The sequence below is a fragment of the Salmo salar genome, chromosome 05 (genome assembly GCF_965601325.2).
Source record: "Salmo salar chromosome 05, fSalSal1, whole genome shotgun sequence".
Lineage (NCBI taxonomy): Eukaryota > Metazoa > Chordata > Actinopteri > Salmoniformes > Salmonidae > Salmo > Salmo salar.
In genome coordinates this window covers 78,693,820-78,707,512 of record NC_138295.1, presented here as the reverse complement: position 1 = coordinate 78,707,512, position 13,693 = coordinate 78,693,820, and the positions used below count along the sequence as shown (strand labels likewise).

The 13,693-nt window shown below is 46.1% G+C and overlaps 1 protein-coding gene across 3 annotated transcripts in view; it reads left to right on the top strand.

The window, feature by feature from the left end:
* The first annotated feature begins 292 nt into the window (after positions 1 to 292).
* The window catches only part of LOC106605988 (disintegrin and metalloproteinase domain-containing protein 22), a 116,200-nt gene continuing 102,799 nt past the window's right edge, over positions 293 to 13,693 (top strand). Inside the window, exons 1-4 of one of the 3 annotated variants that reach the window (XM_045718976.2) lie at positions 295 to 430; positions 616 to 960; positions 1,301 to 1,461; positions 5,981 to 6,057. In XM_045718976.2, the coding sequence (XP_045574932.1) occupies positions 870 to 960; positions 1,301 to 1,461; positions 5,981 to 6,057 (329 nt within the window). In that variant the 5' untranslated portion in view covers positions 295 to 430; positions 616 to 869. Of the gene's footprint in view, positions 961 to 1,300; positions 1,462 to 5,980; positions 6,058 to 13,693 lie in introns of all 3 variants that reach the window. The other 2 variants (XM_082975612.1, XM_045718978.2) reach the window with 2 other exon arrangements.

The window sequence follows — 13,693 nt, the reverse complement described above, 5'->3', positions numbered from 1 at the left end:
TTATCCATGGCAAAACACAATGCGCAACATCAGGAAGTAGCATTAGCCACTCTAGCATGGTAGTGGAAAATTGTGTTTTATTCAAATAGTACGTATATTTTGTCGTTTTTTTAGGCCGATTTTAGGAGGAAACTGATGCCTTTGCAGCCTGAACGGAGGATGTTTTATGTATGAGCCGATCGCAGGGGGACACCAGTGTATAGCCGGCTGGGCACATTACAGGTGGACGCAGATGACGTAAAATGAATAATAGCGTCATCTGGCTGTGGGTTGGGCTAATTATACAGCAACTGAGAATATAATCTAGAAAGAGCATGATGGGCTGTTATTACACAACATAGCAGTATTACAGTTTGTTTATCTTGACCGTGCCCTTCAGTGTTTGTGCCCTTCTATGATTATGCGCAGAAGAGGTCCGAATGTAGTCTAGGTCTGTATGGAGATGGAGCGTGCACACTACAGTTCCCGACATCCCATCTCGACTATCGCTGTTCTCCTCGCATGTTTACGCATGAGGCGCTTCTGCAGTGAGCTACTGGATATTGATGTGCTTTAATGTGTTCCCTCTCCTCCCTTCCTCTTACCTCTCCTCCCTCTCCGCTCTGTGTTCCATAGAGACTCAGCGCGCTCAGATGCACTTGGCGTTCTAGCGGTAGAAACAGCAGCGGGAGCGTCTCAATGCAGGGGCAGCAAGAGCACCCCGATGGCCACCAGCACAAGAGACTGCGCTAAGCAGACGACCAGCGCGCGCTTTCATCTGTGCTTCTCAACCCCGAACCTCTTCTAGCGAAGAGAGAGGTGCCCAAATCCGTTTTAGGATATCGCTTTTTTTTGGTCCCTCTTTCTGTCCATTCGATGAAGAAGAACTGATGACGATGTATCGGCGATGGTGGATTTCCCTTTTGTGCGTCTATGGACTGATGTGCATCGTTCATTCCAGCAATCATATGCCTCGAAATGGTAATGTATTTATGACAACAAATATTTCTATGTATTTTATTGGAATAGATCCGAATGGCAACAGCATCACCAATAACATGTTCCACATTCCATGTTATTATGCTGCCAGAGAGGGAGCCTGAATCCCCAACGTAAACAACCTGTAAAATATGCATATAATGTAACCGTATGAAAGGGAATCGGTCTATTATGAATTAAAACTATTTGAGGAAAGATATTCCAAAACCATTACAGTGCTATTTCACATTGATTTATGTTTTGGTATAGGAGCTTGTAGCTGTGTTTTTTTGCGCCAGGATAGCTATCGCAGTCTTAACATCGCTGTTTCCTCGCTGTGCAGGAGACGCCTTGTCGCAGGCGAAGGCTGTTCGTGATGCGAGCAGGTTCGCCGGGAAGGAGGACACGGTCCCTCTCCGTCTGCTCTACAGCATGCACAACCACAGTCAAATCACCCACGATGTCATCAGCACCAGGACTAGAGCCAGTTCCAGCCCCACACAGGTAGCCTACACAGTGCTGGTGTTATTTATTATGGTGGCGATGGAGCTCCGCTATTTGTAGAGAGACAAATGCCTTTGGTACGCGTTGCTATTGTAGACATCCCGCTATTCTCATGTTGTTTATGTTTTTGTTGAATCATCTCCTTTTTATGCATTTCACAGAGAATTCGGAAAGATCACATTTTCACCTATAACAAGCTAGTTCTTTTGACTAGTGGTCTATTTACAGAAATATAGGCTATTCAATTTCGCCACATTTAAAACGGTAGGCGGTGTCTTTTCGTTGAGCAAAATAAAGATAGCCTAGTGGTATATTGTGGGTTTTTCTATGCACATACATACACAAAAGACAGGCTCAGGCCTGATCAGCAAAAGAGCCCATGCATGAAACACATGGGGATGAAGCCTATGCATTAGAATGAATAGACATATAGGCCTATAACATCCATACATGTTTGATTGGGTCAAATATTTAGTTTTTGTTATATAGTAGGAGAGATTCTTATTATTATAAAGGTGAGCGGACCTGACACAATATCTTCAGAATCTATTGAATAATGATTGGTTTGTGCCCTTACAATGGATTCGCCCGTAACCCACATGGCCCTATGTCTGAGACACACTGCTTCTTGGATGGTTAAAGAGAGTCTGCTCTCTGTCTGGTTGGCATCCTTTACAGTTCACTAGCTGGCTGGTTGCTTTGGCTATTATCTGTTTGATGTGAAGACCTAGTCTGGATACTCAGATACAATCATAAGGCTCTCTAGCTCTGAAATGTACACGTTATAAACATAATCAGATTTTTATTCCACTATTCCATACTTTTATCTAAAATCTAGTTGTGTCATTGATATTAAAGGCCCAGTGCAGTCAACACATGTGATTTGTCTGTGTTTTATATATATTTATACACTATGAAGTTGGAATAATACTGTGAAAATGATGACGATGCCCTTTTAGTGTAAGAGCTGTTTGAAAAGACCGCCTGAAATTTCAGCCTGAGCAGAGGGACATCGAGAGCACAGGCACAAGGGCAGACACTTTCATTACAGGAATCATGAGGATAATGCACTTTATAGTTTGACCAAACCATGGTTTTAGTCGCCCCAAAAATAGGACGTTTTGAGTGAGGTGATAATGTAGAATGTGCTCTTTCTCTGTTTATATCCACCCTTTCAGTGTGTTTACTAGTATAATGACAAGGTCGGAGCAGTTCCCTTTGCTCATACTGCGTTTAACTTTGAATGTGAGTTTACATGACCTCAGCTCAGCCTATCAGAAAACCAGGCAGGCCCGTCTTGGTAGGGGGGCCGGCCTTTGCCCACTGATCAGCCAAAGGCTCATTATAGAGCTCTAATAAGGAACATGAGCGTACGTCATTAGAACAGTTAACTTGGGACTGGAACATGTCTGCCAGATACTGATCAACTGGTTTGGCTTCATTTGTCTTCAAAAGAAGATTCTGGTGCCAGGTAAAAGAAAGTTCTTGGGGGAAGCACTGCCTCATCTTTTTCCCACTATTTAAAGCACAACTGCATCAGTTGTCTCCAGGTGAAATTATACTGCCCCACAAAGAGAGAGAAAGAGAGAGAGATATGATGGAATCTTCATTTGATCTGATAAGTCTCTGAGTTTCTTGTCATCCCCAGAGAGTTTTAAACTGACCTCAAATCAGCCACTTAGTCACACAGCCTGCATTCTCAGCGTCATATTGTCTGATTCTGCTCTGATTTTGGCTGTTTTTAGCTCGGTATCATAACATCTGAAAGGAACCTGTCAAATCATTCTTAAACGTATGACACACAAAAATAACTATTTATAGACTTGGGTTGAGTCTACTATTTTCAGTTAAAGGCGTAACCTACTGTACACCTTTTTAAAAGAGGAGCTTTGAGAAGAGCTCAGCTGAGTGCTGTTTAAGCGTTTCTGTGGAAGCAAAGCACTTATAGTCATGGGCCCATAGCCATCAGTGGAGTTGCTGTGTGTGTGTGTGTGTGTGTGTGTGTGTGTGTGTGTGTGTGTGTGTGTGTGTGTGTGTAAGGCTGTCTGTGTTGTAGTAGGATAACAGCACTCCCTGGTAGGCCCCTAGCTCCATCAGCGGAGTTAGGTCCTGCTATGATGCAGTAATCTATGAAACAGGAGTCGCTGATGGTCTCGGTGCCTCGGCTCGGCCCAGTCAAACTGGGAAATCTGGTCCAGGAGAACACAATTACTGGTACCACCAGGGAGTACCAGGGAGTGCTGTGGATTCAGTTCACTTAATTTGATTTTAAAGTGTGCCCTGAAAAGGAATCACATACTTGCGTACCGGTATATTCGCATGCGTACACACACACACACACACACACACACACATAGTAACAATAGTGTCTGTGGCCACAGGGGACCCCGAGGTCTAAGGTCATCCTTGGGTAAAGATTGGGGCATTTCATACTCGCGCGCACACACACACACTCCCTTGGTTTTAATGCAGCGTCCGGTGTGTATTGACTCAGGCCCGTGGGCCATGCCTGGGGGAGGGGTTAGTCCTGTATTAGACTAGCTGGGGACTCCCTCAGAGTTACACAGGAACAATAGTGGGAAGTCCTCATTTCCCCTGGGGCCTGTAATAAACCACGCGCCATATGTGCCCAGAGCTAGGGAGGTATTAGACCTTCCCCCTCAACCCAATCAATCATTTCTGGACGAGCCAACAGCGAGGGAGGGAGGGAGGGAGGGAGGGGTGTGTGTGTGTGTGTGTGTGTGTGTGTGTGTGTGTGTGTGTGTGTGTGTGTGTGTGTGTGTGTGTGTGTGTGTGTGAGTACAGGGCGAGGTGGGAGGGTGTGAGTACAGGGGGAGGTGGGAGTGTGTGAGTTACATAGATTTGCATGGTTAATTTCACCGATGTCTCTCAGAATGTCTGGGTCTGGTTCAGCTTCCATCACAGCTCTCGTCTCTCAGAATGTCTGGGTCTGGTTCAGCTTCCATCACAGCTCTCGTCTCTCAGAATGTCTGGGTCTGGTTCAGCTTCCATCACAGCTCTCGTCTCTCAGAATGTCTGGGTCTGGTTCAGCTTCTATCACAGCTCCCCTGTATCTCAGAATGTCTGGGTCTAGTTCAGCTTCCATCACAGCTCCCCTGTATCTCAGAATGTCTGGGTCTAGTTCAGCTTCCATCACAGCTCCCCTGTATCTCAGAATGTCTGGGTCTGGTTCAGCTTCCATCACAGCTCCCGTCTCTCAGAATGTCTGGGTCTAGTTCAGCTTCCATCACAGCTCCCCTGTCTCTCAGAATGTCTGGGTCTGGTTCAGCTTCCATCACAGCTCCCCTGTCTCTCAGAATGTCTGGGTCTGGTTCAGCTTCCATCACAGCTCCCGTCTCTCAGAATGTCTGGGTCTGGTTCAGCTTCCATCACAGCTCCCCTGTATCTCAGAATGTCTGGGTCTGGTTCAGCTTCCATCACAGCTCTCGTCTCTCAGAATGTCTGGGTCTGGTTCAGCTTCCATCACAGCTCCCGTCTCTCAGAATGTCTGGGTCTGGTTCAGCTACCATCACAGCTCCCCTGTATCTCAGAATGTCTGGGTCTAGTTCAGCTTCCATCACAGCTCCCCTGTATCTCAGAATGTCTGGGTCTGGTTCAGCTTCCATCACAGCTCCCGTCTCTCAGAATGTCTGGGTCTAGTTCAGCTTCCATCACAGCTCCCCTGTCTCTCAGAATGTCTGGGTCTGGTTCAGCTTCCATCACAGCTCCCGTCTCTCAGAATGTCTGGGTCTGGTTCAGCTTCCATCACAGCTCCCCTGTCTCTCAGAATGTCTGGGTCTGGTTCAGCTTCCATCACAGCTCCCGTCTCTCAGAATGTCTGGGTCTGGTTCAGCTTCCATCACAGCTCCCCTGTATATCAGAATGTCTGGGTCTGGTTCAGCTTCCATCACAGCTCTCGTCTCTCAGAATGTCTGGGTCTGGTTCAGCTTCCATCACAGCTCCCGTCTCTCAGAATGTCTGGGTCTGGTTCAGCTTCCATCACAGCTCCCGTCTCTCAGAATGTCTGGGTCTGGTTCAGCTTCCATCACAGCTCCCGTCTCTCAGAATGTCTGGGTCTGGTTCAGCTTACATCACAGCTCCCGTCTCTCAGAATGTCTGGGTCTGGTTCAGCTTCCATCACAGCTCCCGTCTCTCAGAATGTCTGGGTCTGGTTCAGCTTACATCACAGCTCCCCTGTATCTCAGAATGTCTGGGTCTGGTTCAGCTTCCATCACAGCTCCCCTGTATCTCAGAATGTCTGGGTCTGGTTCAGCTTCCATCACAGCTCCCGTCTCTCAGAATGTCTGGGTCTGGTTCAGCTTCCATCACAGCTCCCGTCTCTCAGAATGTCTGGGTCTGGTTCAGCTTACATCACAGCTCCCCTGTCTCTCAGAATGTCTTCCTTTCCTTAAAGTTCATGTACAGTATGTATATTGTTAGTTGTTTTGAAAAAGCTTTTTCAGCACTCAATGGAATAGAGATAATTGTACAACGTTTCTGAAAATGTTTTTATTCACAGGGGAACCACGTGGCCCAAGCCAGCTTCCAGGTGGACGCGTTTGGTGAGCAGTTCATCTTGGATGTTGAACTGAACCAGTGAGTATAACCTTTGACCTATCACCAACATTCTCTGTATCTACTGAGCTAAATCCCCTTTCTCTCTATGTCATGATTTCTGCATGTGATAGTAAAATAGCCAGTAGTACTAGACAGTATTTTGTATGATTAAAGGGATTCTCTGTTACTTTTGTATACTTATTAGCAAGTAGCACCCATGAGCCAAAAGTGGTCCCCGAAAATAGTGTACTACATCACATATGTGCAGATACTGTATGTGCACCACGTCATTGCTCTCTCTTTCGTTCTGTTGTGTGTGATTCTTGCTAGCTGTCACTCAAATTACGAGGGGCTGAATCTCATTGGCTGGAACTCAAATTGCTAGGGGTCTGTTCCATGCGGGGGAAATGTAGGGAAAATGGCTCAGCAGCTTCCAGAAAATAGTCACTTTCAAATGAGCAGTTTCGTGCCTAATTGAGGTAAGACCGTAATTCCGATCATAGATTATGCATGGGTGAACTACATATTGACACATCCAGGCCAAAGCAGAAGGTTTCAAAAATACTTACTAGTCGCCAAAGTACCGGTGCATGTCTTTAAGAGCTGTTTAATTAGTCCCTAATGTCTTCCTCACGAAGCTTTGATCTGGGAAAACCTGCTAGTGGCAGTGCTCTACGCCTATCATTGATTATGAGTACTTGGTTGGTAATACTGCTTATAGGCTGCTCATTCACTTGGGAACAATAGTTTATAAGCCGTTCTTAAGCAGGTTATAAGCTGTTCATAAGCAGGTTATAAGCTGTTCATAAGCAGGTTATAAGCGTTATTATGCAGGTTATAAGCCGTTCATAAGCAGGCTTTCAAATGAGGTCTCAAAGGGATACTGCAAGATTCTAGCAGTTGTTATTGCGCACAGAATAAAGGAAGTTAAGAGGTAGTTTCGCGAGCCTGTGCTAACTAGTGTTAGCGCAATGTTTGGAAGTCTACAGGTACGGTAGCATGTCCTTCATGGTGCATGCAGAGACATTAAAATGGGACCCACGAGTTCTGCCTCTGGGTATGTAGAACAACAGAATCTGGCAGTACATCTTTATCACAGTGCTCTAATGGTCTCTGTAATGGAGGCATGAGGAATGAGACATCTTTCACCTCTGGCTGATCGTAGTGGTACAGAGCAGACAGGACCATATTTCCTCCCAGTGTCCAGTGCCTTTTGGGCCACCATGTTTTGGGGAATAAATTATGCTGTGTGTTTGTGGGGCTATTTCTCTCGTTCTCCATCCTGCCATTTCTCTCTCGCTGAGCTTTCTCCCCTTTTCACTTTTACTCCCTCACTGTTTCTCTGTCAGCTCTTTCCACTTCTCTCTCCCTCTCTTCCCTTCTCTCAAGCTCTCTCTATCTGGCCCTCACACTCTGCTGACCAATGGTCTTTCACTAATGAGGGGAAGTTGTCTCTCTCTCTCTCTCTCTCTCTCTCTCTCTCCTCTCTCTCTCTCTCTCTCTCTCTCTCTCTCTGTGTCTGTGTTTGTCTGTGTCACAGACACAAAGACACAGGGTGACAGGTTCATTACACATCACTGCTTTCTGTGTCAGAAAGTAGGTTGGCCCTCTGAGGTCTCGTAGATCGGTACATTGATGAAAGTAGGCTGGCCCTCTGAGGTCTCGTAGATCGGTGCATTGATGAAAGTAGGCTGGCCCTCTTTGAGGTCTCGTAGATTGGTACATTGATGAAAGTAGGCTGGCCCTCTGAGGTCTCGTAGATCAGTGCATTGATGAAAGTAGGCTGGCCCTCTGAGGTCTCGTAGATCGGTGCATTGATGAAAGTAGGCTGGCCCTCTGAGGTCTCGTAGATCGGTGCATTGATGAAAGTAGGCTGGCCCTCTTTGAGGTCTCGTAGATCGGTGCATTGATGAAAGTAGGCTGGCCCTCTGAGGTCTCGTAGATCGGTGCATTGATGAAAGTAGGCTGGCCCTCTTTGAGGTCTCGTAGATCGGTGCATTGATGAAAGTAGGCTGGCCCTCTGAGGTCTCGTAGATCGGTACATTGATGAAAGTAGGCTGGCCCTCTGAGGTCTCGTAGATCGGTGCATTGATGAAAGTAGGCTGGCCCTCTTTGAGGTCTCGTAGATTGGTACATTGATGAAAGTAGGCTGGCCCTCTGAGGTCTCGTAGATCGGTACATTGATGAAAGTAGGCTGGCCCTGTGAGGTCTCGTAGATCGGTACATTGATGAAAGTAGGCTGGCCCTCTGAGGTCTCGTAGATCGGTACATCTATGAAAGTAGGCTGGCCCTCTTCGAGGTCTTGTAGATCGATGCATTGCACTATTTTAGTTTATAAAGCCCCCTTACACAACTTCTGCCGTACCTTGCGTCATTGTTAACCTACAGATGTAGATCCAGACCCGGTCTCAGGGAGGGCTAACTCGGGACATCTCTTCCATCTCCACTGAGTTTGGTAAATCTGCTTTAAGTTTTTTTGCACCTTACTCTTGGAATAGTTTCCAAAACTCTTTAAATGTGATGTTTTGGTGTCTCTAGGGCTATTCAGATGGCTGCTGATTGATTATCTGTTTTACTGAAGAATGTGTGTTTTCTGTGATTGTGTTTTGTATCTCTGATGTGCTTTTTGTATTGTATTGATGTGTATCATTTTTGTAATCACAGGGTTCTTCTGAAAAAGAGACCCTAGTCTCAGAATAACTTCCTGTCAAAATAAAGGTGAAATAAATCAAACAAGCTCACCTAAGCAGGCAGTTGTGTGTAGAAGTGAGTCTGCATCATTAGAGTGAGTCTGTACTCTGTCGTGTCATTATAACTGAAGTCATCTCTCTCTGTACGAGGATCTATTTCCCCTGTCACCCAGAGCCATTCACACACAGTAGACTGAGAGAAATGGAGATGACATCACAGGAATATCCAAACAGCACAGTGCTGCCACTCGTAGGGTTACTGTATGATGCATGAAGCGTCATGTGTCATGACACAGTGTCCCTGTGGGATGTAGAGCTATTGTTGTGACACAGTCAGGCACGTCTCTGTCGTATGTTGTGTTTGGTGACCTGAGGTGCTGGATGTCATCCATCATATGGAGTCTGTGCTGTAACTGTGTGTATGTATGGTTTGGGAAACAAAATACTGCATAGTTTCCTAAGAACGTGAAGCGAGGTGGCCATCTCTGTCGGCGCCAGATGTACCTGCATATAGATTTAAACCCCTGTCCTGTTGTAGTGATCAGTATAATGGTAGTATGGAGAGAATGGTTCTCTGTCCTGTTGTAGTGATCAGTACAATGGTAGTATGGAGAGAATGGTTCTCTGTCCTGTTGTAGTGATCAGTACAATGGTAGTATGGAGAGAATGGTTCTCTGTCCTGTTGTAGTGATCAGTACAATGGTAGTATGGAGAGAATGGTTCTCTGTCCTGTTGTAGTGATCAGTACAATGGTAGTATGGAGAGAATGGTTCTCTGTCCTGTTGTAGTGATCAGTTCAATGGTAGTATGGAGAGAATGGTTCTCTGTCCTGTTGTAGTGATCAGTACAATGGTAGTATGGAGAGAATGGTTCTCTGTCCTGTTGTAGTGATCAGTTCAATGGTAGTATGGAGAGAATGGTTCTCTGTCCTGTTGTAGTGATCAGTACAATGGTAGTATGGAGAGAATGGTTCTCTGTCCTGTTGTAGTGATCAGTACAATGGTAGTATGGAGAGAATGGTTCTCTGTCCTGTTGTAGTGATCAGTACAATGGTAGTATGGAGAGAATGGTTCTCTGTCCTGTTGTAGTGATCAGTACAATGGTAGTATGGAGAGAATGGTTCTCTGTCCTGTTGTAGTGATCAGTACAATGGTAGTATGGAGAGAATGGTTCTCTGTCCTGTTGTATCTTTCTCTCCCTCCCTCTTTCCATCTCTCTCTCTTTTGCGGTGGCTATGTGTTTCATGAGTTTCTGTTATATGCTCTGTGTGTGTGTTCTGCTCTTATCTTCTCCATCCATCCCTCGCTCCCCAAGCGCTGCTCACTGACCTCACTCTTTAACCAATCACACTGCACCCTGCTTGGGTTAAATGCAGAAGACACATTTCAGTTGAATGCATTCCATTGTACAACTGACTAGGTATCCCCCTTTCCCTTTGTTGACGAGATAACTTTCTTGAGATGTGTGTGTGTGAGGAGGGCATTGAGGTTGGGCGTGCATGTTTCTTGGCTTCATGCAGCGAGACCTAGTTTCCTTAGGTTGATCAATGGCCTCTCTCCTCTGTGTGTGTGTGTGTGTGTGTGTGTGTGTGTGTGTGTGTGTGTGTGTGTGTGTGTGTGTGTTACAAGCATAACAAACAAGAGGCTGCTTGTTTTTATTTCAGTTTATTTTGAGATGCTACTCTCTCTTTCCACTGGGATCTTTTAATAAGATCCCAGATTTGATGATGAAGAAGAACCTCTCAGAAACGCATCAGGTATTTTTAGCTTATGCCTACTGTAACTGCAACTGTGAGGGTGTGTGTATTTTTAGTGTTTCAAGTTTTAATGTTACATACACAAGTACAGTGAAATGCCTTTCTTGCAAGTTCTAAACCCAACAATGCAGTAGTCAGTAACAATGTAGTAGTACAAATACCAAAGTATTACAGGGCAGAAGTGTGTCTGTGTTGCCTAGCGTACTAAGGTCACACATCACTCCCTTAGGCTTCTTTGTCCTCTCCCTCTTACATCTTTGGCTGCCTCCAAATTGCCATTCATGGCCTCGGGAGTGGGCTGGGATGGGGTGGGAGTGGGAGTGGGCTGGGGCTGCTTCTTTGAATGATGCTCCCCTTTCCTCATAAACCACACCTCCTCCTCACCTCCCCTCCCACCTGCTCACGCTGAATAATTGATGTCCCTGTAAGATTAAAGGGGGACACTGAAATGGGATGTGTGTGTGTGAATGGCTCAGTCTGGTGCTCTTACTGCAGTACCAATTAAGCCTCAATGTGGCTCTTATAAACCATGGGCCAGTTTAGAGCCTGGGGGCCCACAGAACATATTATTTACATTACAACTAGTACAAACCTATTGTTTACATTACAACTAATACAAACCTATTGTTTACATTACAACTAATACATACATAAATGATTACATTTACATTACATTTTAGTCATTTAGCAGACGCTCTTATCCAGAGCGACATACATTTCATGCATTTTTTTTATTTTTTTTTGTACTGGCCCCCCGTGGGAATCGAACCCACAACCCTGGTGTTGCACACACCATGCTGGCGTTGCAAACACCATGCTCTACCAACTGAGCCACAGGGAAGGACAAACCACAGGGAAGGATTACCGTCCCGTAGCACTCACATCGGTAGCCATGAAGTGCTTTGAAAGGCTGGTCATGGCTCACATCAACAGCATCCTCCAGAATACCCTGGACCCACTCCAATTCGCATACAGCCCCAACAGATCCACAGATGATGCAATCTCAATCGCACTCCACACTGCCCTTTCCCACTTGGACAAAAAGAATACCTATGTGAGAATGCTGTTCATTGACTACAGCTCAGCGTTCAACACCATAGTGCCCACGAAGCTCATCACTAAGCTAAGGACCCTGGGACTTAACACCTCCCTCTGCAACTGGATCATGGACTTCCAGATGGGCCGCCCCCAGGTGGTAAGGGTAGGCAACAACACGTCTGCCACGCTGATCCTCAACACTTTGGTCCTTCAGGGGTGTGTACTTAGTCCCCTCCTGTACTCCCTGTTCACCCACGACTGCGTGGCCAAACACGACTCCCAACACCATCATTAAGTTTGCTGACGACACAACAGTGGTAGGCCTGATCACCGACAACAATGAGACAGCCTATAGGGAGGAGGTCAGAGAACTGGCAGTGTGGTGCCAGGACAACAACCTCTCCCTCAATGTGAGCAAGACAAAGGAGATGATCGTGGACTACAGTGAAAGGTGGGCCGACCAGGCCCCCATTAACATCAACGGGGCTGTAGTGGAGCGGGTTGAGAGTTTCAAGTTCCTTGAACGATCTATCATGTTCCAAACACACCAAGACAGTTGTGGAGAGGGCACGTCTAAACCTTTTCCCCCTCAGGAGATTGAAAAAAATTGTCATGGGTCCCCAGATCCTCAAATAGTTCTACAGCTGCACCATCGAGAGCATCCTGACCGGTTGCATCACTGCCTGGTATGGCAACTGCTCGGCATCTGACCGTAAGGCGCTACAGAGGGTAGTGCGTACGGCCCAGTACATCACTGAGGCCAAGCTTCCTGCAATCCAGGACCAAATAATAGGTGGTGTCAGAGGAAAGCCCATAAAATTGTCAAAGACTCCAGTCAACCAAGTCATAGACTGTTTTCCCTGCTATCACACGGCAAGCGGTACCAGAGCTTCAAGTCTAGGATCAAAAGGCTCCTAAACAGCTTCTACTCCCAAGCCATAAGATTGCTGAACAATTAATAAAATGGCCACCAGACTATTACATTGACCCCCCCCCCCCCCCCCCCCCATTTGTTTTGTACAGTCGTGGCCAAAAGTTTTGAGAATGACACAAATATTAATTTTCTCAAAGTCTGCTGATGGCAGTTTGTATGATGGCAATTTGCATATACTCCAAAATGTTATGACGAGTAATCAGATGAATTGCAATTAATTGCAAAGTCCCTCTTTGCCATGCAAATGAACTGAATCCCCCAAAAACATTTCCACTGCATTTCAGCCCTGCCACAAAAGGACCAGCTGACATCATGTCAGTGATTCTCTCGTTAACACAGGTGTGAGTGTTGACAAGGCTGGAGATCACTCTGTCATGCTGATTGAATTTGAATAACAGACTGGAAGCTTCAAAAGGAGGGTGGTGCTTGGAATCATTGTTCTTCCTCTGTCAATCATGGTTACCTGCAAGGAAACATGTGCCGTCATCATTGCTTTGCACAAAAAGGGCTTCACAGGCAAGGATATTGCTGCCAGTAAGATTGCACCTAAATCAACCATTTATCAGATCATCAAGAACTTCAAGGAGAGCGGTTCAATTGTTGTGAAGGGCGCCCAAGAAAGTCCAGCAAGCGCCAGGACCGTCTCTTAAAGTTGATTCAGCTGCGGGATCGGTGCACCACCAGTACAGAGCTTGCTCAGGAATGGCAGCAGGCAGGTGTGAGTGCATCTGCACGCACAGAGAGGCGAAGACTTTTGGAGGATGGCCTGGTGTCAAGAAGGGCAGGAAAGAAGCCACTTCTCTCCAGGAAAAACATCAGGGACAGACTGATATTTTGCAAAAGGTACAGGGATTGGACTGCTGAGGACTGGGGTAAAGTCATTTTCTCTGATGAATCCCCTTTCCGATTGTTTGGGGCATTCGGAAAAAGCTTGTCCGGAGAAGACAAGGTGAGCGCTACCATCAGTCCTGTGTCATGCAAACAGTAAAGTATCCTGAGACCATTCATGTGTGGGGTTGCTTCTCAGCCAAGGGAGTGGGCTCACTCACAATTTTGCCTAAGAACACATCCATGAATAAAGAATGGTACCAACACATCCTCCGAGAGAAACCTCTCCCAACCATCCAGGAACAGTTTGGAGATGAACAATGCCTTTTCCAGCATGATGGAGCACCTTGCCATAAGCCAAAAGTGATAACTAAGTGGCTCGGGGAACAAAACATTGATATTTTGGGTCCATGGCCAGGAAACTTCCCA